Raw genomic sequence first — 23832 nt, 5'->3', positions numbered from 1 at the left:
AATAAACTAAAAAAGATTTGAAAAATGATGCCGAAGTATGAGTTTTATTACATCTAAATGACTGTTGCAAAAAATTTCAGGGTCCATTTAAGTACAAAATTACTTTCATATTATCATATGTACACATGTTGCAACAGTATGGGGAGGTAGGTGACATATATGGGTTTTATATATATATTTTTGTCTTTCTAATACAAACAGTCGCTGAGAAACTGAAGGAAATGTAAAAAGTGTTGCAACCGCCCCCACTCTGCCCCTACCTGGAAAGAACTGAAGAACATGTTTGTTTAATTATCCTTTTGCTGTGTTGCTTTGTTTATATTCACAAGCCCTGAACAAATATACCAATGCTGTCTCTCTGTTTGCTGTATGGATGACTGAATGTTTTTTTTTTCACAAATAATTAACTTCACCCTTTGATTGCCCCTTTTTTTGTTTTGAAGATTAATGAAATCTCCAAGCAGACATAAGATCATTTAAGAGTGTTGGAAACCTCCATTGCATATCATGCTCTCCAAGAAACACAACTAAATCTTCATTAAAGGCCTTCTTTGTCAGAACAGTTTTTATTAATAAAAATGGATTGATATAATCATTTGTACTATTTATAGCACATGTTGCATTAAATTACAAATTTATTTAATTGTCAATTTAATGATATGTATAACTGATCCATTTGATAGACTGAATTGCCACCTAATGAAACTCATTGTGCAATGAGTAATTGTGATGTTTTTAATGTAATTTAATCTAGCTGTAATTAGGCAGAGTGGTGTTTTGTAACATATTTCGTAAAGAGATAACCGGACTTCAGTCCTCGGGAGTCCAAACTACCAAGGTCGCAAGACCCAACTTTGCGTAGGCCTCATGGTATTGAGAAACTGACTTTTCGGAACAGTTATGATGTAAAGAAGCCTAGTCTACTGAAATCACATGACTTTGGAAGTTTTGTAAACGCTCTGAACCACTGATTTGAAACATAAGATCTGTAGGTTTCGAAGCTTCAAGAAGCAGTGTTTCGAAATCACTCATCACTAACTACGGGCAGGTAATACAAGTTTTTGGCTGCTTCGCATCGCATGTTTTGATCTGCGCATCTGAGACATATTACAGTGGTTTGGCCATGCATGCTCACAGACAAGTGAAAATCGTCTCATTTTGATGAAGAAAACCTAAAGAAAGAGGTGCGTTTGAGGCTAGAAGTGATCGGAGCAGGAGTGTGACGCAGGAGTCACTTCCATCTTCGTGATTCTTTTGATAATATATGTTATTGTTAAATATTAGATCGGTGAAATAACACAGTGATATTCTTAAGAAAGCTTTAATTTGATATTTTGATATGTCTCTTTTTGGCGAGTTTGTGTGATATAATTATGAAATTGAATATTATTCGTATGAGTGGTCATAATATTCCTCATATGAATAATATAATGGATACATTATAAATATAGCAATTGTTATAAAAATATTATCAATTCCATATATGTATTAAAATGTTTTGTTTAAAAGCAAAAAAAATGCTGAATTGTGAAGGTCTTCTGTGACTGAGGTTGATACATTGATGAAATTCAGGTGAGTTTAATGTTTATGCACTTTCATGCATGTTTTTCTGTAGTGTGGACTATTGGAGATGTCCATTATGAAGGTATTTTTGGTGCAAATCAACTGAACACACCTGTGACAGTGGAATTTGTAGTTGTAGAGAATAGCCACACATGTGTATCAGAAAATTTTACGTCACAGAGAGTAATGTTTTAAGAGTTGCAAACTTGTAGATTTTTTTCTCTTTCCCACAAACACAACAGTTACAACCTTCTCAATTTTTTCATTACAGGTGCACAAATCCTAATCTACAAATCACAAATTAAGAAACCCGTACGCTCACATTTTTGCTGCTGTTGCTGCAGTGAATATGGTGCAAAACGCATTCACACACCCGCGTCAAAAAATGTGAAGTCACAGAGAAATTTTGCACATCCTCAGATCAGTGAATTCATCCAATGAGAATTGCACACTTGTAGAATATTTTCTCACAAATGTCTTTGATGTTTTTCTTGGACAAACACAAGTAGGCTTCGAAACTACAACTGCTTGAATCTGCTGCGACGAGTCTCAAACACAGTTTTTCGCTTTCAAGTGACAAGTTTCGCGCGCTCTCCCTTTTGCACAATTGGTCTACAAAAACAAACAAATAAACATACAAAAAAAAAAACAGACAGAAGAGGAACGGTAGCTGGATAATACATCTCTTTCCTTTATATTAAGTATAATTAATTACAATTATATATAATAAAGAATATGTGAAGATGGCAAACAAATATTATATAGCCTAGTCTATTATATAGGCTAATATTATATAGGAGGTATGGAAGCTTGTTTCCGCCACAGAATAAAACATTTTAAAAGATCATTTCGAGTTTTTATCTCACAATTGCGAGTTTACATCTCGCAATTCTGACTTTATTTCTCAGAATTGTGAGATATAAAGTCAGAATTGCGTGAAATAAAGTCAGAATTGCAAAATATAAAGTCAGAATTGCGAGATATAAAGTCAGAATTGTGTGAAATAAAGTCGCAATTGCTTCTTATAAAGTCTAAGTGAATTATTATTTAACCTTTTCATTTTTTGTTGAACCATGGTAGCCTATTAATACAAACTACACAATAGTAAGAGCTGAACTGTTGCTTCATTTATCCAATTTGGAAAAAGTGCTAATTTGGAATTCCACCATGGAAAAAGTGGGCCGGCCTGAAACTCCCGGGCTGAAAAGTGGCCCCACTCCAGCTCTGGTCCATCCTCTCCGTCTCCGAGCATATACAAATTTTTCATTACAATACCAATATATATGTTTCTTTGTTTAAATGAGGATGAGAAATTGAAAATGATTTCTTCATATGCTGATATGAGATGTGTTGTTATGTCTTATATCAGGATGGCCATGCGTGTGGTTTTGTTTCTAACACTTTTTACTGGGATGTGTGTCGCTGATTCCACAGGTACGTTTAAAATAATACAAGTAAAAATGCCTGGATTAAAAAATCTGATTAATTACATTTTAATCATTAATTTATTAAAATTATAGGCTGAAATATAGTTATATAGTCAAAAATCTATTATTTACTTATTTATGAAGACTGTGATTGAATTTTTAATTTGTTTAACTGTTATTATTGTATTAACAGTAATGGACACACCATCGTGCTCTTGTATTCCAAGTGAGTATTCTTCATTAATTTGAATGTTGTCAGTAACACTGAATAATATTCTTACTGAACATTTAGTAACCAATAAAGGATAATGTCTACATCATCAAGACAGTTGTTATCGCAAAATAACCCATGGCTAGCCACAAATAAATAATTATGGACACAAAATAGGCTTGATTTGAGTTTAAATATTTTATTAGCTCACTTGTTGTAATGAATGCAAATCTTCCGTGACGAAAAAATATTCCTATTAAGACAAACGAACAAATTCAAACAAGACACACATTTAATGGGTACAGTCAAGTAGCCTACATCAAATTAATTATTACATGGACATATTGATTTGAGATTAAACCTTTTTAAATTCTTACTGATTTATTAAACGGTGTAAAAAAACTAAAACAAAAAAACAATCGGCCAACAAGACGAACACTACAGTAGATGTTTTCATGGGTTCACTTGGATCCGAAAACCCGAGGTCCGACCCGAGCGGGTCCAAGTTCAAAATTTGGGTTCAAAAGTTTATCTAAATTTTCTGCCAACATTATTATCTCACTTTTTCTAGTTCTCTCTGAATCCGCACCTCTGCTGCCCCGCACATTTTTGCCTACCGGTTCAACGAAGAGCCGTCATCATTGATTAAAATAAACTTGAAACATCTTATGGTCAGGTAAATAACATCACGCCAAAAGTTATAGGATGTAATGATGTAACAGTGCTGAGTAATGGACTTTTCAGCACTTCAGTGCGTACTTGCGCGTTCATGTCAAGTGCATTTTTGAGAAACGCACGTAAATCAGGCATAGCCTTAGTTCTGGCAGGTCACGTTAGTCAAGCTCGCATCAGCTGACTCTCAGCTGATCCACTTCTACCTATAGGAATACGACGCCTATCACTGTATACAAGCTCCTTCAGTATTGTCAGCTGATATCGTGTTTCTCAGGAGCTAATTACCCTCCTCCCTCCCCAGCTCCTCCTCTCGTCAGTCAGGATTTGGCATTCTGATTCCCCTTGAATCAGAATACATTCTCGAATTATGTTGTACTTTAAAATCTTGAATGAATGATATCTGCATACATTCATGTTGGTTCTGTTCTGTTTACCCTAAGGGGGGTTATTGCTGCTCTTATCAGAGCCCGTCTATGGAGAGCCTGTCCACTCCCCATTAAGTCCTATTGTACCGAATTTTGGTTGTAGTTCCACCAGAGTTCCACTGGGGGCGATCGCCCATGAGTGCAAAATGAATGGGAGTCTATGGAGCGTGTTTTACCTCAGACATAGCAATAGAGCTCAGAGTGGCAGTGCTGAAGATTTAAGGCCACAGTGACACCTAGTGGTGTGACCAAACGATACGCAAGAGGTTTGTGGATGTGCCTGTACAGGTTAAACAGGGAATTAATTACTTAGAGATGGGCAATATGGCCAAAATCTTAAATCACGGTTTATGTCCTTTAATATCACCCTAACTGTATGCATATAGGGTTACCATACATAGGCCCAGGGGTTAAAGTGGGCTCAGATAAATAAATAGATTCAAATCAATTTATCATTCTCATCAATTTCAATGATTCTCATCATTCATCAAATCGAAACTGAATATCACCGCCTGGCCGCGCCTTCACAAACATGCTTCCCGACGTTACGTTCTCAGTCACGGTTCTCCTGTCTGATTTGAGAGCATCTGCACCGGTTCACGCCTCCCCTCCCAGCTGAACGCCAGCGACTACAGTGTGTGATTGCACTCACGGTGGTTGAGCGCGGTAAAGTAAGTTTTGGGTTCGATTTTCGCCAGACATTTGTTTTCCCTTGTAATATATTTTATTATTTATTATTATATTATATATTATATAGGGCTGGGTACCGAGTTCGATACTTTTTAGGTACCGACCGAATTGCCTCGATACTATCGAGTATCGAAAAATGACTTGTTTTTCGGTACCAGATTTCGATACCTAAGGGGTTAAAGCTATAGTAGGTAATCCTGTTCAGAAACACTTTTTTTTATACTGGGTGAAATGGTCCTTCCATCCTGAGAGTAGTCAATACATTATGTGTTCAGAAAAAGGAATGAAAACAATCAGACCTCTGTAGCAGCTGCAGGACAGTAAAAACTCTGACCAATCACTGCCATTCGGTGCGAATGTAAAGAACCAATCAGATGCCTTCAGAGCCAGGAGGAGTGTCTTAGCAGTGTCAATCAAGTTCGCGTACGCGCTGATCGCCCCTCTCTTGCACAGCGCATACCGTCATTCAAAATCAAGATTGCCAGTGTGCCGAGCAGCTGTGCTAATGGCGGACAAACAACCAAAACTGCCAATTTCTCGAGTGGAACCTGCTCATACAACAAAGACAGGTAAACGGAAAAAGACCGATGACGATAAACAAGCCCGTCGGAGCCCATTGACTCAGTGTTAAAACTCTAGCCGCATAACATACAGATAAAATGTCACGCACTGTGCAAAGCAACAATTGAATACCTTAAGATAAGATACCTTATATCTAGCGACCTTATCCGTCGTCATTGGTGACCCTGCATGTTTACTAGCCTGCGCGTTCACGGCAGGCTCCGCTGTGGGGGGAACTTTACATAACAAAATACATGTTTAACAGCTAGTAGGCCTAACGTTATATGTTATGAATCTTACACGAAATTCATCTTCATCACAGTGCAACTAATGGAAATGGAAAAACGTGTATCAATGCAACCTGTTTTTAGCTTTGCCTTATAGTTATAACTAGCTCGCAGGGCCGGCGATTGCTATAGGCGAACTAGGCGGTTGCCTAGGGCGACAAATGTGTTGGGGGCGCAGACGCACTCTAGTGTCGCCCTATCTACTTCCCATATTAATCATAAAATTAGAACGAAACGCGAAATAAAACATGTTTATTAAACATGATCAAAGGGCAAAGGGCGCCCCCTCAACCACACGTTTAATTACTTGTCAACCTGATTATTAGATTGAATTTATGATTTTTGTCGACCATTTCTGGATTGGCGGGGGGCGGGAGGGTTGCGTTACGTTACGTTAGGGAAGTGCTCAGCTGCTGGCGCGTTGATCGAAAATGAAGCGGTCTAAACCTCTGGTGCACAGGGACGAAAACGGAGAAAGGAAGAAGATAAAAAATAAAGCTCAGTATAGAGTAAGTCTTCTCATCTTAGCTATTAAGGTGTCCAATGAAATAAATTTACTTAGTATTGTAGCCTACATCACCTAATATTGGACGTTTGCTGTCACTAAGCTATAGTTTGCTAGCTATAGTTACTTTGAAGGTGAATAGAAATGGCAGAAACAACTGTTAATATTTTATTATTTGAGATAGAACTAAAAGAACTTAAATATTTAAATTTTGTAGTGGTACATACATTATCCATAATAGCACATTTGTTTGTAGAAGGTATAGTTAAACCAGTTTAATGGTCATAATTTGCTTAAATTAATCCAATTTGGTAAATATCCTTGATCATTCTTTGTAGAATTTGTGTATAAACAATTTACAGTTGATTCTTCAAGTCATAATTTGCTTGTTGAAGTGTTGGAGTGACTATTAGAGCATTTTTGTTTGTTCATCAATGAACATTCTTTGTAGCATTTTTTTGTAGGGGGGGGGGCGCAAAAACTCAATCTTGCCTAGGGCAACCAAAGGGCTAGAGCCGGCCCTGCTAGCTCGTTAGCGAATCAAAAAATATATATTTTAAACTTTACCAATATCGATATGATAGCTTGATAGTGAGTAGGCTACTAAAATACATCTTATTTGTTTATATTCATAATGATAAAGTTAGATTTTTTTTATTACATGTGATTCTGACATGATGCTACATGCACTGCGCTCCTTCCTCTCCGCTCGTCTCAGGTAAATAATGCGTCTTCCAGCTCAGCTGTCGGAGTCGCGCGTTCATGTGTTTTGGGGGCGTGGCTTTGGAAGGACCCCAGAAGGGAGAGGGTGGACTGAATGGAAATAATGAGCTGTCTTTAAAACAGTCGTTAGAGGTCTACATACACTCGATTTTAATACTTTCTTTTTCAGAATACTTACATTTTAATTATGTATTGATATATACATAAAGTTTAAACAAATTTGAAAAATACGTTTTTTATACCATTAGACCTCATTTAGACCTGTGTGTGTGTGTGTGTGTGTGTGTGTGTGTGTGTGTGTGTGTGTGTGTGTGTGTGTGGTCTCATGAGAAAAAGCCGCTGTTTTGTTTGAGCGCGATTATTGTTTGGAAAAGACGCACAGTATCTAATAAAACACACGATCCACAGCAAGCCGACCCCGTCTCCTTCCTTCTTCCCACAAACGAACTTTTGTGGACGGACGTCAACATTAGACGTGCGGAAGACGTCGGAAAAAGACGTCATCTGGCGTCACAGTCTGCACCTTCAAGGGGAGCAAAATTGGACGTGCAAAAACGACGTAGAAAATACGTCGTTTCGACGTGTCTATGCGCAGTGGGCATAATGTATTGACTACTCTCAGGATGGAAGGACCATTTCACCCAGTATAAAAAAAAGTGTTTCTGAACAGGATTACCTACTATAGCTTTAACTTGTCTCAGAAAATGATTCATAAAACATATAAATATCAGTTGAGCCTGTGTTTACTTTCTTCACTGACACAGACGAAAATGAAAAGACTATCAGTCAAAGTTCAGCTTTAGGAGGGGAAGAATTAGGGAAGAAGGAGACTGAGAGAAAAAGAAATATGAAGATGAGGAGAGAGCAGTTATTGACAAATAATCTAATGACAAAGTTTTAAAGCTATTTCTTATCAAATTTTTTCTGGCCTTCAAAAGTCCTAAATTGCACATATGTTGGTCAGAGAAATCCAGAGAAATTTGAGGGTTCCCCCACCTGCCAAATCCCACTTTAACCACTGCATAGGCCTATACTCTTTATTCTGGACATGGCCGTAAAACATCCTAAAATGCCTTGGCACACATGAACAGAAGCAGCTGATAACAAACACTTTGACACGGAAGAACGTGAAATTATCAACTGAACTATTTAAACACATTTCATGTAAATGTGCTGGATGAGGCTGATAAGAGCTTGTGTTTATTGTCGATGAGACTCGCTCACCAACTCAGCGCACATTTCACTGAAGTCTACGCAAGCATATTGATCAATGCGTTTGAAACACGACTGCATATTCAGTTCACATTCACGTTTCCATATTTTGCATGCGCAACGTGACAATTCAAATGCTTAAAAATATAACGCATATTCCAAAGATGGTGCTCTTAGAGACTGATTAACAGGCTAAATCATCTATTGGAATTATTCAGAATTAAATCAAACAAAAGGTGCATCATGTAAGCGCAGCTAGTGAGACACACATCGCATCCTATGTATTGTAGATGCGTACACATAAGCTAACTTCATTTTTAATGTATCTTCCAAAAACAATGCTGACAGCAATAGAAACAAACTTTCCCATAAAGAGGTGATATTTCCGCTATAAATTGATTTCCAGGGGCATTTTTTTACACCTTATGAAATATATGAATCATCATGTGTGTCAAGGTCTTAATTTTGATCGATCAATTCAGCTAGAATAATAAAGCACTACTATAGGGCTGTTACCAGTAAAATAAAATCCGTATCAACAAAATCCATCTTCGCACTGCAGATATGAATGACATTAGATTTTATTTTCACAGTATAATGCAGAGGAGCCATGAATGCATTTACACTGTCTGCAATTACAATTGCATAAATAATGTTATGAGATTTATGTTTTATAAATTACATTTTGAATCAAATCAAAGAAAGGCCGTCTCCAGAAACCCGCATGAGCTGTGTGTTATCCAGCGTTGCTGTTGATGACGTCATTATCTGGAAATATCAGACCTCGGAATGTGGCGATTGACCAATCAGATTCAAGTATTCCAGAGAGTCGTGTAATAATCATTTGGATTACATACCTTACCTTAATTTTGCCCATTATATTGGGATTATACTTTAGCACATAAAAGTAAAAAAAGAAAAGTTACTGTTTATTTTATGTTAAACAGGGAATCTTGCTCTTGGAGCCACAGCTGTCCAGTCTTCCACATACGGTGGAGCAGGAGCTCAAAATGCTGTCGATGGCAACAGGGATTCAGATTTCCCTCATGGGACATGCACTCACACTAATGCGGACAGGGACCCCTGGTGGAGAGTTGACTTGGGGGAAGCCTACGAGGTAACCAGGGTTAGCATCACTAATCGTGGAGATGGTTCTACAGAGAGGTTAAATGGAGCTCAGATCCGTATCGGCAACAGCCTGGAAAATAATGGCAACAATAATGAGCTGTAAGTATTGTCTCTCTCTTAATACTTACTCTAATGGTTAGAAAATGACTGAATAAGATAAAATTACTTTGAATAAATCCTTTTAATATAAAAACTTGCCTTTGACAGGAGTATATTTAATATGCTTCATGCAGTTTTGATCCGCCCCTTTCTATTTCTCTGTGTGTCTTCACAGGGTTGAAACTGTTGTGTCCATGTCACCTGGAGTCACAAAAACATTTACGTTTAAGCCTATTAATGGCCGATATGTCAACATTATTATACCTGGGCGCAATGAATATCTCACTCTGTGTGAAGTCGAGGTGTTTGCAGGTAAGGGACAGAGAGAAGAAGACTCTGTGATAGAATTTGTTTATGTTCTTATTAACCCTTGTGTTATGTTGCGGGTCAATTTGACCCGTTTAGATTTTCTAGTTGTTGGAAATACTGGTTAACCTATGTTTTTTTTCTTGATATTTTGTGACTTTTTCTCATTTATCATCATGAACATGCATGCAAAGTTTCAACATGCTGGTGTTTTTTGACATATACAAACAAAATTACTGTTCCTTTCGTGATGTTCGCGGGTCAATTTGACCCGCATATTTTAACGCTCTAAGGCAACTGTACGGACCCAAAATAATAACATTTCTTGGTTATATTTTGTTATTTTATTTTTTTACTACCTTATGAAGCTAAAAAAAATTGTTTTACACACTTATTTCAATACAGAAAAATATTTTGTCAGCCACAGATGGTAAAAATTACCTATCATTTATTTTTTCAAGCTACCTGAAATAACATTAAACCTTTTTTTTTTTCTTAATATTTTGTGACTTTTTCTCATTTATCATCATGAACATGCATGCAAAGTTTCAACATGCTGGTGTTTTTTGACATATACAAACAAAATAAATGTTCCTTTCGTGATGTTCGCGGGTCAATTTGACCCGCATATTTTAACACTCTAAGGCAACTGTATGGAACCAAAATAATAACATTTCTTGGTTATATTTTGTTATTTTATTTTTGATCATGAACATGCATGCAAAGTTTCAACATACTGGTGTTTTTTTTTTTTTGACAAATACAAACAAAATTACTATTACGTCTGTGATGTCCATCATAGGCAGCTATTCAAAAGCAACTGTACAGACACAAAATAAAAACATTTATTTTATGTATGGCAGGGCATCAACTCCAGTTCTAAAGTGTAAGTGTATCTAAAAGTGCTCTAACCCAAACCATACACACTTGAAAAAGCTAAATCATGGTGTTCAGAATTAATTGCAAATTACAAATGAACATCTTTGACAGACACAGATAGTAAAATAAGCTCTCATTATATATTCAAGATATCTGAAATATCTTGAGACTTCGACATAGACAGCAGGAAAAATTTGCTCAGATTAACTGATTAATTGTTCAGTTATGATGTTCTAAGCAAAAAAAAAAAAAAGTTTAAAAAATGTATATGCAAATATATATAAATATAACGTATATTCAAATTTTAAATAGTTTTAAAAAATGGTTAAAAAACATTTTCATTAAATCATATCTTCAGATATATATTTTTTGGAATATTTGACAAATGCTGATATTAAAAGTTTACAGTTTGAACCTGAATCTTTGTTGTTTTTCATAGTGTGATTTTTGAGGAATTGTATTGAATCCAATGCGGGTCAATTTGACCCGGACCATAAGGGGAGTGCACAGAATTCCAACATAACACGAGGGTTAATGTGTGTATAACTGTTATTATTTTATCAACAGAAAAGTACACATCAACGTACTACTGTTTTCCAAGTGAGTGTTCTTCATTACTTTCAATGTTGTCAGTAACACATAATATAACGCAATATTCTTACTAAACATTTGATAACAATAAGGGATAATGTGAATCAACACAGTTGTTATCGCAAAGTAAACCCTGAAAGGGTGATCAGGACCCCGTCTTAGTACATGGCTACTAACCACAAAAATATTACTCAAAATATTAATTTGAGTTTAAATATTATATTAGCTCACTTAAATAAACGCAAAGCTTCCGTGAGGAAAAAAATATTCCTCGCAAGACAAACGAACAAGTTCAAACAAGACAAAAATTTAAGGGGTAATGTAAGTCATGTACAACAAATTAATAATTACATGGACATATTGACTTGATGAAACAGTTTTAAATTCATACCTGTTTATTATCTTAGAATCAATTACAGTGTACAAAAACAGTCATTCTGGCAACGAGACGAACACTACTGTACTCTTAATACTAAAATACTTCAATATAATCTAAATATTTGAATACAATCAATAACTAAAACAGAGACTCAACTGGCACCAGTTGTGTTTGTATGAAACGAGAGAGAGCGGGTCCACAGCGTGATACAAGAAACATTAAGGAAAGGCCGGCTCCAGAAACCCGGATGAGCTGTGTGTTATCCAGCGTTACTGTTGATGACGGTCATTATCTGGGAATATCAGACCTCGGAATGTCACGACTGACCAATCAGAATCAAGTATTCCAGCGAGCCGTGTAATAATCATTTGGATTTCAAATATAATTATTTTGCCCATTTTATTGGGATTATACTTTAGCACAGTACAGTTGTTGTTTTTTTATTCGCTTTGTAATAACAAAAATCCAAACTGATCACACTTGTAACACAGCTAGTCATTCTTTCAAAACCTGATCTCATGCTTTCATTACAGCTATACACATTTCAGTCCACATAATCATTGTTTCAAACTATTGTAATATGTAATGACAACATTTGGTTTAATCACCGAAACACAACAGTATTATAACGTGTCTGGTGGGGATCGAACCTGGGTCTGCAGTGCTCAAGTGCAAGGCTGCGTTCTCCGAAACTACCTTAACGCTACGTCGTTCTTAAGTTGTACCTTAAGAAGTACCTTATCGTTAATACGTGTTTTCTGAAACCTTCTTAGTTAAGTATACCTTCTGTAAGTCATACGTTCGTAAGGTTGGTCTGGAGCGCTCTTAGCTATACCTTATCGCTGCTGACGGTTCATACCGCTAGTGGCCACCACTACGCAAAAAGCTTTTTTACATCGCAGTTTAATTACATTAAGAAATTTTATATGAACATTTAATATAAAATCTGATTTAGAATTAAAATTACATTTTTACTTTACTTTAAAATTTTACACATAAAATACTTAAGTTGTTATAGCCTACACCCAGTGTATGGAAGTGTTTTCATTAATAAAGTTTCCATACACTAATGGTTGTTAGCTTTTTTAATTACTATCCTAAGGCACATCAGCTGGCGAACCATTTGACAGAAAAGGCTTAGGAGTCTATATAAAGAAAGATGAGTTTACACAAACTTTATAGCTATGGCAGCGAGACAGCGAGTACTTGTTTTAAATCAAAGACGGCGCCGTCCGCGGAGCCAGTTAGTGTATGTCAACTACTTTATAAGAGAACACTTTAGTCCACTGACTACCATGTCAGAAGAGACCATTGTAAAAAAAATTACTCAGCATACGTTGTGGAGAACATTAACACACTTATGGCCGTGAGGGTTTGGGATTGCACACTTGCTAAATTATAAACACATACTCATATTTATTTCTGCATGTATATTTCAATGAGCCCCGATAAATGCAGTTTGTACTATTTCTAAAACGCTTCTTTATAAAGAACATTGTTTTCTCAATACTTTACCTATACCGCTGTGAAGGAAAGAGCGCACAATCGATCATCGAGGCATCGATATCAACCTATTCAGCACCTCCACCATGGACAGCACCTGCTAAGGTCGAACTTAAGAAGGTTTACCTTAAGCAACATCCTAAGGTATAGTTCGGAGAACACACGTAGGAAATGTATACCTGTAGTTAAGGTGTACCTTTTGAGTCTTCGTAGCGCGCTAAGAGACAACGTTATCGGAGAACGCAGCCCAAGGTGTTTACAACTGAGCTAACTCCCCAACAACTGAACCCAAGAGCAGAAGAGCAATGAGCCAGGATGCCTGTGTTTCTTTCCAAAAATATAATCTTTACTTGAAGAAAAAATACAAAGTACAAATAAACAAGGAAAGCCGAGCTTCCATAAAACAGTGAAACAAAATAGACACAAGGGTCAAAAGGTACAATAAAGAACAAACTTAACTTGAGAACTGATCACAGAGCACTGAAGCACAGAGTACATAGGCTCAAGACTGAACACAAAGGCAGGGAACAAACAGACTTGAGGGTTAACGAGCAGAGTCCTGAACAAGGTTAGTGACGTTGGCGGTATCTGCAGGAGTGGAGAGAACATAAGTGCCATATGTAGGCCTGGAGGGAGCATGGCATAGAAGACTCAAGGAGAGCACCCCCTGCTGGGAGGAGGGGAACAGCAACTCAAAGATGAGATCTTTACAAGTATGATCTTCTCATAGTAGTTTTAACAATCAATTAATTCAACGCCAAACAATGCAAGATACATGTTTCAATTCACCCTTGTTGGTGAAATAATTACAGTAATACAGGCTACAGTTGCCACATTAGAATATACACTTACATTACATAACTTATGAAACTGAATCCATAATGTTTGTAATAGTATCTATCTAGTGTGTTATCAAAAGGTGTGATGAAGTTATAAAACTGCCATGAGGTTTTGTGCTAGAACAGAGTTAGCTGGCAATACAGTAAATGTTTTCACTGTGCACACACACACATATGATTTAATCTCTTCTGTAGTTGACCTTTACAGATGAAGGGTGAGTTACAGTAATGTGTCAGTCTCTACCATGGTAATCTGTTTACAGTATCACATGGCATACATACTGTAATGTACTATGTTTTATGCCATCTGCCTCCCTTCTTCTGATGCATCTCTGATCAATCTGATGTTATACAGTCATTGCCTGTTTCCTCTAACTGTAAAGTAAAAATATAGCTGCGAGCAGCGATTGCGGGCCCAAGCCGGTGGCACCGCCACCCTGGTGCCTTTAGTTACACTAAAGCCACCGGGGTGGCGGTGTCACCGGCTTGGGCCCTCCATCGCTGCTCGCAGCTATATTTATATATATATATATATATATATATATATATATCTATATGTATATATAGATAGATATATATAGATAGATATATATAAAAATGTAACAAAAAAAAAAATATATATATATATACATCATATATATGTAACAAAAAAAAAAAAAATATATATATATATATATATATATATATATATATGGCGAGGCGAGGAACGGGCAGAGAAGAGCGTACGTTTTTGGACATTCATCATATTGCATTGGTTTTCATTTCTTGTCCTCAAACCAAGCACTAATCTGTTTATTTTTAAGTCACACATTCTCCATTGATTAAAAAAGACAATCAAATGTATTTTTTAATGGTAGTATTATTTTATACAGAAATAAATTATTTATAATTCAGATGAGAATAAAGTTAGTGTTAATTAAAATTGTAAGGAAAACAAATATATTGATCTAAAATCTACTATCATTTGCTGCAAATAGGTTGACTATTTATATTTATTATTATATTTTATTACGGCTGTAATGAACCGGCTGCGATGTCAAGATTGCAATGCTGGAATGCACAGTGTGTGTGTGTGTGTGTGTGTGTGTGTGTGTGTGTGTGTGTGTGTGTGTGTGTGTGTGTGTGTGTGTGTGTGTGTGTGTGAGGCGTGGGCACGATCGAACAGTGGAAACATAAAAACATAGGCTACTCCGTCGGTTTGTTCATACAGGACATCATTTAAACTGCACTGTGTTAACTTATATTTATGTACACTCGCAATAAAACACAACATTGTGCTTTTGTAAAAAAACATTCAAGCAATCCCACCCCCGAAATGGCGCTATTTTTTAAATGAAACTAAAATGCTCACGGCTGCATGGGCAATAACGTGTCTACAGCGAGGAACGAGCAGAAGAGAGTGAATGTTTTTTAGTTCATTCCTACTGGACGTCCGTATTTCACTTTCGCTTTTAAAGGGATACTCCACTTTAAAATGAAAATTCTGTCACCATATACTCACCCTCATGTTGTTTTAATCCTTTATGAATTTCTTTCTTCTGCTGAACAGAAAGGAAGATATTTAGGAGAATGTCAGTAACCAGACAGTTTCTGATCCCATTGACTTCCATAGTAGGAAAAAAAATTATACTATGGAAGTCAATGAGACCAGAAACTGTCTGGTTACTGACATTCTTCTAAATATCTTCCTTTCTGTTCAGCAGAAGAAAGAAATTAATAAAGGATTGAAACAACATGAGGGTGAGTATATGATGACAGAATTTTCAATTTAAAGTGGAGTATCCCTTTAAGTTAGCGATTTAAAAGCCCCCGCCGCGGTGTCACACATCAATTAACCAGTGGGAAAAAATTCTCAGTCACATCGCTATTATATTTATATATAAATACAATATACAATGGGCCTACCTGATTTTGAACACAAGAGGGCAGTATAGCCCTATGTATGACTTTTTTTTTTTTTTACTAAATAGCGCATTCTGGCTGATTTTAAACTTGTACATAATTCTTGAATTGAAAAAAACTGAATAAACCCAAAACTAGTTCTGTTTCGGTTTAGTTCTGATATTTGTATAATTTTATATAAAAATAAATGGTGTATAATTAAATTTGAAGAAGATATGAGATGTTTTCTGATTCCTTTTTTGACATTATTTTAATCCCTCGCCATGTCAAAACCGTTTGAAATATTTAATATCCGTTCACAATTTAGCATCTTTAATGTATTTTCATCGTGTTAAAAAAGTTTGGTGTGAATAAAAAAAAAACACTTAGCAGGAGTGGGTAAAAAGCAGAGGCTGAATTTGCAAATGAATCCACATTCAAACCAAAATATCTGACTTACTATTGGTCGAAGCTAATAACTGTATATTAGAAAGTTGTCCGGCTCGATGAGACCAATGTACGTACTGATTTTTGTAACTGTGGGTAAAACTAACCCCCCCACTTTTGTCAAAAGCATTTTGAAAGTGACACACTTCCTGCTGCCAGTTGGTGGCGCTATAACTTTGACTCACAATAGTTACATCCATCTGATCGGCCTCTTACCACGAACACACTGGTGAAGTTTCATCAAGATCAGTTAATGTATGCAGAAGTTATACCACTTCTTGTTTCTCTTTTCTCGCCATAAATTCGTTTCCTCGCCACGGCCAAACCGTTCGAGATATCAAAAATCCGTCCGCAATTTCGAATCCTCAATGTCTTGACTTCATGCACACCGAGTTTGGTGGGGATTGGATGAATTCTCTAGGAGGAGTACTTCGCATTCCACAGCAAGCGTTTTCCAAACAACCCTAAATAGCCGACTTCCTGTTTGGCTGGCGTAAAACTTAGAGCACGAAAGTTGTTCGGCCCGATGAGATCTATATGTGTACCGAGTTTCATATTATTACATGCAAGCGTGTTTGATTTATGGACACGTGTTCGGATCCCGTTCCAGGGGGCGCTGTCGAGCCCCCCTGCCACGCCCGGGTACCAGCTTCAGCCCGGCCCTGATGGCCGCGGGTTCTGACCTGTGTGCAAAGTTTCAAGAGTTTTCGAGCATGACAAGGGCCCAAAAAGTGCCCGAAAGGTTGACAAAATAATAATAATAAATATATATATATATATATATATATATATATATGTTTGTATAATATATATATATATATATAAATATAGCTGCGAGCAGCGATTACGGGCCCAAGCCGGTGGCACCGCAACCCTGGTGCCTTTAGTTACCTAAAGGTAGGGTGACCACCCGTCCCGCGTAGCGCGTGCGCGCACAGCGTTTGAAACCCAATTCACGCGTCACGCAAATTGAGACCGTGTCACGCATAATCTATGCTTGCTCAAAAAAAAGTTGGTCGCTCTATTTACTCGAGCCCCAAGCAGACAAACGAACATTACTTGGCATTTCAGCACGCTATTGTTGCCACACAAACCCCTCAGTTGAACTCCTGACTAGGTTGTTGTCAACTTTTTCGTTGTTGTCATGACAGCGCACGCACGCACATACCAGACACACTGGGAAGGAAGGAACTTTTAGATGCGCGCTTTCCAATTCGAAAAATTCGAGAAAGAGACTGAGTCTGAGAGGCAACGCCATCGTCAATTAAAAAGAGAAGGTGTGAGTACAAGAAACAAGAATGGGGAAATGAATATTTGTGGCTGAAAGGTGTTGAGGGGGATACCGAGAGGGCTTTTTGTGACCTTTGCAAAACGTCCTTCTCAATCGGACATGGAGGGAGGGGAATACGAGGTCAATCGTATTTTTTTTTTAAATACTTTTTTTTAATTGTTCCTGTGGTGTTGAGCAACTACAATTCCTGTTAATCCTATACATTTATATTATAATTTATTAATTTATTTAAAGTAAATAAATTGTAATGAAAAATAAATAAAATTAAATAGTAAATCTTAAGTGGAAGTACATCTGTCAATTCATTGAATGTTCAAAATATTATGAGTCTTTATTTAGGCAGGCAAGGCAAGTTTATTTATATAGCACATTTCATACACATAGGCAATTCAAAGTGCTTTACATAGAAGAAATTAAAGTAATAAAAAAAAAAATTAAAACAGTAAAAAAAAAAAAAAAATGAAATACAGTACAGTAAAAACAGTCGGACGACCAGTGGCACAGTGCTCATTCAGTAAATGCATAGTTAAACAGATGTGTTTTGAGTCTGGATTTGAAAGTGACTACAGTAGGAGCACATCTGATCTCCTCTGGAAGCTGGTTCCAGCTGCGGCTGGCATAATAGCTAAAAGCAGACTCGCCATGCTTAGAGTGAACCCTTGGTATTTCTAGCTGATATGATCCTAGTGATCTGAGTGATCTGTTGGGCTTATATTCAGTGAGCATATCTGCAATGTATTGAGGTCCTAGGCCATTGAATGATTTATATACCAGTAATAATACTTTAAAATCAATCCTGCCAAATTTAGAAAAAAAACACACATTGGTTGGCCTATTCATGAGCATACATAAAAAATGACACGTTTAGGAGAATAGGGCATTATTAATACTATGCAAGGTGGTATGTGCTAGAAATGGGTAAACCACTATCAGTGAGTCTGCCAGTGGGGCACCGCCGCGCCAGGCAGTGTCCCACATTGTCCCTCAGAAACATACCCATTGTCCCCCCTTGGGCTTATTAGCAGGTGGTCACCCTACCTAAAGGCACCGGGGTGGCGGTACCGCCGGCTTTGGCCCTCCATCGCTGCTCGCAGCTATATTTATATATATATATATATATATATATATATATATATATATATATATATATACCGTTCAAAAGTTTGGGGTAAGGAAGATTTTTAATGTTTTTAGGAGAAGTCTCTTCTGCTCACCAAGGCTGCATTTATTTGATTAAAAATACAAACAAAAACAGTAATATTGTGAAATATTATTCCAATTTAAAACAGCTGTTTTCTATTTTAAAATATTTTACACTGTAATTAATTTATGTGATCAAAGCTGAGTTTTCAGCATCATTACTCCCGTCTTCAGTGTCACATGATCCTTCAGAAACCATTCTAATATGATGATTGATGGTCAATAAATATTAATTATTATTTTTAATGTTGAAAACAGTTGTGTACAGATTTTTTTTCAAAATGCGTTGATGAATGTAAAGTTCAAAAGAACAGCATTTATTTCAAATATAATTTTTTTTAACATTATAAATGTCTGTACTGTAACTTTTTATCAGTTTAACTCATTCTCGATGAATAAAAGTATTGATTTATTTTATTTCTTTCCCCCAAAAATAAAATTAAAATTATTACTGACCCCAAACTTCTGAACGGTAGTGTTTAATGTTACAAAAGCTTTAGATTTCAGATAAATGCTGTTCTTTTGAACTTTTATATTCATCAAAGACTGTACATAACTGTTTTCGACATTTAAAATAATAATGAATGTTTCTTGAGCATCAATCATCATATTAGAATAATTTCTGAAGGATCATGTGACAGTGACGACTGGAATAATAATGCTGAAAACTCAGCTTTGATCACAGGAATAAATAACAGTTTAAAATATATTAAAATAGAAAGCAGCTGTTTTAAATTGGAATACTATTTTACAATATTACTGTTTTTGTTTGTATTTTTAATCAAATAAATGCAGCCTTGGTGAGCAGAAGAAACTTAGCTTAAAAATCTTACTGACGCCAAATTTTTGAACAGTAGTGTATTATATATTTATATAATTATATAAAAATGTAAGGGATAAGACACAGATAATTTTACTTGCCTGACCTGATTAGAACAATGAAAAAAACTTAAATGAAAAAATAACTTGGGAATCACTAAAACGAGGGCGCGATTGAACAGTGGACACATAAAAACATACTCTGTCATTTTGTTCAGAACATCATTCAAACTGCAAAGTGTTAACTTATATTTTTGTACAGTAGCAATAAAACACAACATTGTGCTTTTTTTAAATACATTCAAGCAATCCGCCCCGAAAATGAAACTAAAATGCTCACGGCTGCACAGGCATTCATAATGGTGCGCGTCCTCAGCGAGGAACGAGCAGAACAGAGTCAACGTTTCTTAGGTCATTCCTCCTTCCATAGGAATTTATTGAAAACGCTCGCTCTGCTCCGCACCATTATCAATGTCCGTGCGGACGAACATATTTTACTTTCGTTTTTAAGTTAGCGATTAAAAAGCCCCCAGCAGTGTCACACGTCAGTTAACCAGTGGTAAAATATTCTCACCGTCACATACCTAGTATATTTTTATATAGATATAATAGGCCTACCTGATTTTGAACACAAGAGGGCAGTATAGCACTATGTTTGACTTTATTTATTTATTGTTTAGACTAAACAACCATTCTGGCAGTTTTTAAACTTAAACTTCATTCTTAAATTGAAAAAAAAAAGAATAAAATGAGTTAAGTTCTGATATTTGTATACTTTTATATAGTAATAAATGGTGAATAATTACATTTTTAGAATATATGAGCCTTTTAGTGGTTCCTTTTTTGACATTACTTTAATCCCTCGCCATAGCAAGACCGTTTGAGATATTTATTATCCGTTTACAATTTAGCATCATTAATATATTTTTATCATGTTGAAAAAGTTTGGTGGGAATAAAATAACCACTTAGATAAAGGTGGCTAAAAATTCAGAGGCTGATTTTGCAAAAAAATCCACATTCAGACCAAAATATCTGACTTCCTGATGGTCAGAGCTAATGACTTTAAATTAGAAAGTTATCCGGGTCGATGAGATCAATATATGAACTGAGTTTTTTTTTACTGTATTTAAAACTAACCCCCCCACTTTTGTCAAAAGCATGTTGAAAGTGATACACTTCCTGCTGCCAGTTGGTGGCGCTATAACTTTGAATCACAATAGTTACATCCATCTGATCGGCCTCTTACCACGAACACACTGCTGAAGTTTCATCAAGATCAGTTAATGTATGCAGAAGTTATTCCACTTCGTGTTTCTCTTTTCTCGCCATAAATTCGATTCCTCGCCACGGCCAAACCGTTCGAGATATCAAAAATCCGTCCGCAATTTAGCATCCTCAAAGTCTTGACTACATGCACACCAAGTTTGGAGGGGACACGGTGAATTTTCTAGGAGGAGTACTTCGCATTCCACAGGAAGCGTTTTCCAAACAACCAATAATTGCCGATTTCCTGTTGGGCTGGCGTAAAACTTGACCGGGGGAAAGTTGTTCGGCCCGATGAGATCTATATGTGTACCGAGTTTCATATTAATTCATGCAAGCGTGTTTGATCTATGGACCAAGTTTTGGGACCCCGTTCAAGGGGGCGCTGTTGAGCCCCCCTGCCACGCCCGGGTACCAGCTTCAGCCTGTCCCTGATGGCAGGGGGTTCTGACTTGTGTGCAAAGTTTCAAGAGTTTTTGAGCACGTTAAGGACCCCAAAAGCCCCTGAAACCTTGATTAACAATATAAAAGCAATAGTCAAATTCCCCCCTCCCCTCTCACACACAGAGACACAGAGAGAGGGAGAGAAAATTCTTCAGAAAATCCACATTCAAACCAAAATATCTCTCTTCCTGTTGGTCGGAGGTAGTTAATGTCAATTAGAAAGTTGTCCGTCTTGATGAGAACAATACACATACCAAGTTTTGTTGCTGTTGATAAAACTAACCCCCCCACTTATGCCCACTTATGACTAAAGGTGGCGCTACTGAGCCCCTCACCACGCCCGTTTCTGAAACTTTGCACATGTCTACTGGCTAATAAATGTGATGTGTCTGTCGAGTTTCATCCAATTTCAAGTATGTTAAGAGTCTCAAAAGCATCAAAAAAGAATATTAAAGTTTGAAGCGTTGCCACGGCAACAGTATTAAAGATATCAAAAATCCTTTCACAGGTCTACATCTGCCTTGTGTTTACATTATACACATAAAGTTTGAAGCAAATCGGGTAAAAATAAGAGGGTGATTTCAAAGCATTTTGAAAGGGACACACTTCGTGCTGCCAGTTGGTGGCGCTATAACTTTGACTCACAATAGTCACATCCATGTGATCGGCCTCTGACAACGAACACACTGTTGAAGTTTCATCAAGATTAGTTTATGTATGCAGAAGTTATAACACACTTCCTGTTTCCATTATTCGCCATAAATTCGTGTCCTCGCCACGGCCAAACCGTTCGAGATATCAAAAATCCGTCCGCTATTTAGCATCCTCAATGTCTTGACTTCATGCACACCGAGTTTGGTGGCGATCGGGTGAATTCCCTAGGAGAAGTGTTTCAAATACCAGACCATGCGTTTCCAAACAACCCTTAATAGCCGACTTCCTGTTGGGCTGGCATAAAACTTAGAGCACAAAAGTTGTTCGGCCCGATGAGATCTATATGTGTACCGAGTTTCATATTATTACATGCAAGCGTGTTTGATTTATGGACCAAGTTTTCGGACCCCGTTCCAGGGGGCGCTGATGAGCCCCCCTGCCACGCCCGGGTACCAGCTTCAGCCCGGCCCTGATGGCCGCGGGTTCTGACCTGTGTGCAAAGTTTCAAGAGTTTTCGAGCATGTTAAGGGCCCCAAAAGTGCCCGAGAAGTAGAAAAAAAATAATAATAATAAACAAATATAGCTGCGAGCAGCGATTGCGGGCCCAAGCCGGTGGCACCGCCACCCTGGTGCCTTTAGTTACACTCAAGCCACCGGGGTGGCGGTGTCACCGCCTTGGGCCCTCCATCGCTGCTCGCAGCTATATTTATATATATATATATATATATATATATATATATATATATATAAAAATGTAACAAAAAAAAATATATATATATAAATATATATATATATATATATATATATATATATATATATATATATATATATATATATATGTAACAAAAAATAAATAAATAAATAAATAAATAAATATATATATATATATATATATATATATATATATATATATATATATATATATATGGCGAGGCGAGGAACGGGCAGGGAAGAGCGAACGTTTTGGGACATTCATCATATTGCATTGGTTTTCATTTCTTGTCCTCAAACCGAGCACTAATCTGTTTATTTTTAAGTCACACATTCTCCATTGATTAAAAAAGACAATCAAATGTATTTTTTAATGGTAGTATTATTTTATACAGAAATAAATTATTTATAATTCAGATGAGAATAAAAATAGTGTTAATTAAAATTGTAAGGAAAACAAATATATTGATCTAAAATCTACTATCATTTGCTGCAAATAGGTTGACTATTTATATTTATTATTATATTTTATTACGGCTGTAATGAACCGGCTGCGATGTCAAGATTGCAATGCTGGAATGCACAGTGTGTGTGTGTGTGTGTGTGTGTGTGTGTGTGTGTGTGTGTGTGTGTGTGTGAGGCGTGGGCGCGATCGAACAGTGGAAACATAAAAACATAGGCTACTCCGTCGGTTTGTTCATACAGGACATCATTTAAACTGCACTGTGTTTACTTATATTTATGTACACTCGCAATAAAACACAACATTGTGCTTTTGTAAAAAAACATTCAAGCAATCCCACCCCCGAAATGGCGCTGTTTTTTAAATGAAACTAAAATGCTCACGGCTGCATGGGCAATAACGCGTCTACAGCGAGGAACGAGCAGAACAGAGTGAATGTTTTTTAGTTCATTCCTACTGGACGTCCGTATTTCACTTTCGCTTTTAAAGGGATACGCCACTTTAAAATGAAAATTCTGTCATCATATACTCACCCTCATGTTGTTTTAATCCTTTATGAATTTCTTTCTTCTGCTGAACAGAAAGGAAGATATTTAGAAGAATGTCAGTAACCAGACAGTTTCTGATCCCATTGACTTCCATAGTAGGAAAAAA

General features: G+C 36.7%; 1 protein-coding gene across 15 annotated transcripts in view; it reads left to right on the top strand.

Moving 5' to 3' along the window:
• The first annotated feature begins 876 nt into the window (after positions 1-876).
• Positions 877-23832, top strand: part of LOC311300449 (fucolectin-1-like) — a 135722-nt gene continuing 112766 nt past the window's right edge. For 3 of the 15 annotated variants that reach the window (XM_084424717.1, XM_084424726.1, XM_084424727.1), the window contains exons 1-5: positions 878-2997; positions 3184-3216; positions 9227-9506; positions 9682-9818; positions 11259-11291. In XM_084424717.1, the coding sequence (XP_084280843.1) occupies positions 2847-2997; positions 3184-3216; positions 9227-9506; positions 9682-9818; positions 11259-11291 (634 nt within the window). In that variant the 5' untranslated portion in view covers positions 878-2846. Of the gene's footprint in view, positions 2998-3183; positions 3217-8980; positions 9507-9681; positions 10312-11258; positions 11292-13758; positions 14393-23832 lie in introns of those variants that run through there. The other 12 variants (XM_084424724.1, XM_084424723.1, XM_084424722.1 and 9 more) reach the window with 12 other exon arrangements.

The sequence above is a fragment of the Rutilus rutilus genome, assembly GCF_951802725.1.
Source record: "Rutilus rutilus genome assembly, chromosome: 11".
NCBI lineage: Eukaryota > Metazoa > Chordata > Actinopteri > Cypriniformes > Leuciscidae > Rutilus > Rutilus rutilus.
Note: the sequence above shows the minus strand (reverse complement) of the source record. Positions and strands in the feature narration are given on the sequence as shown.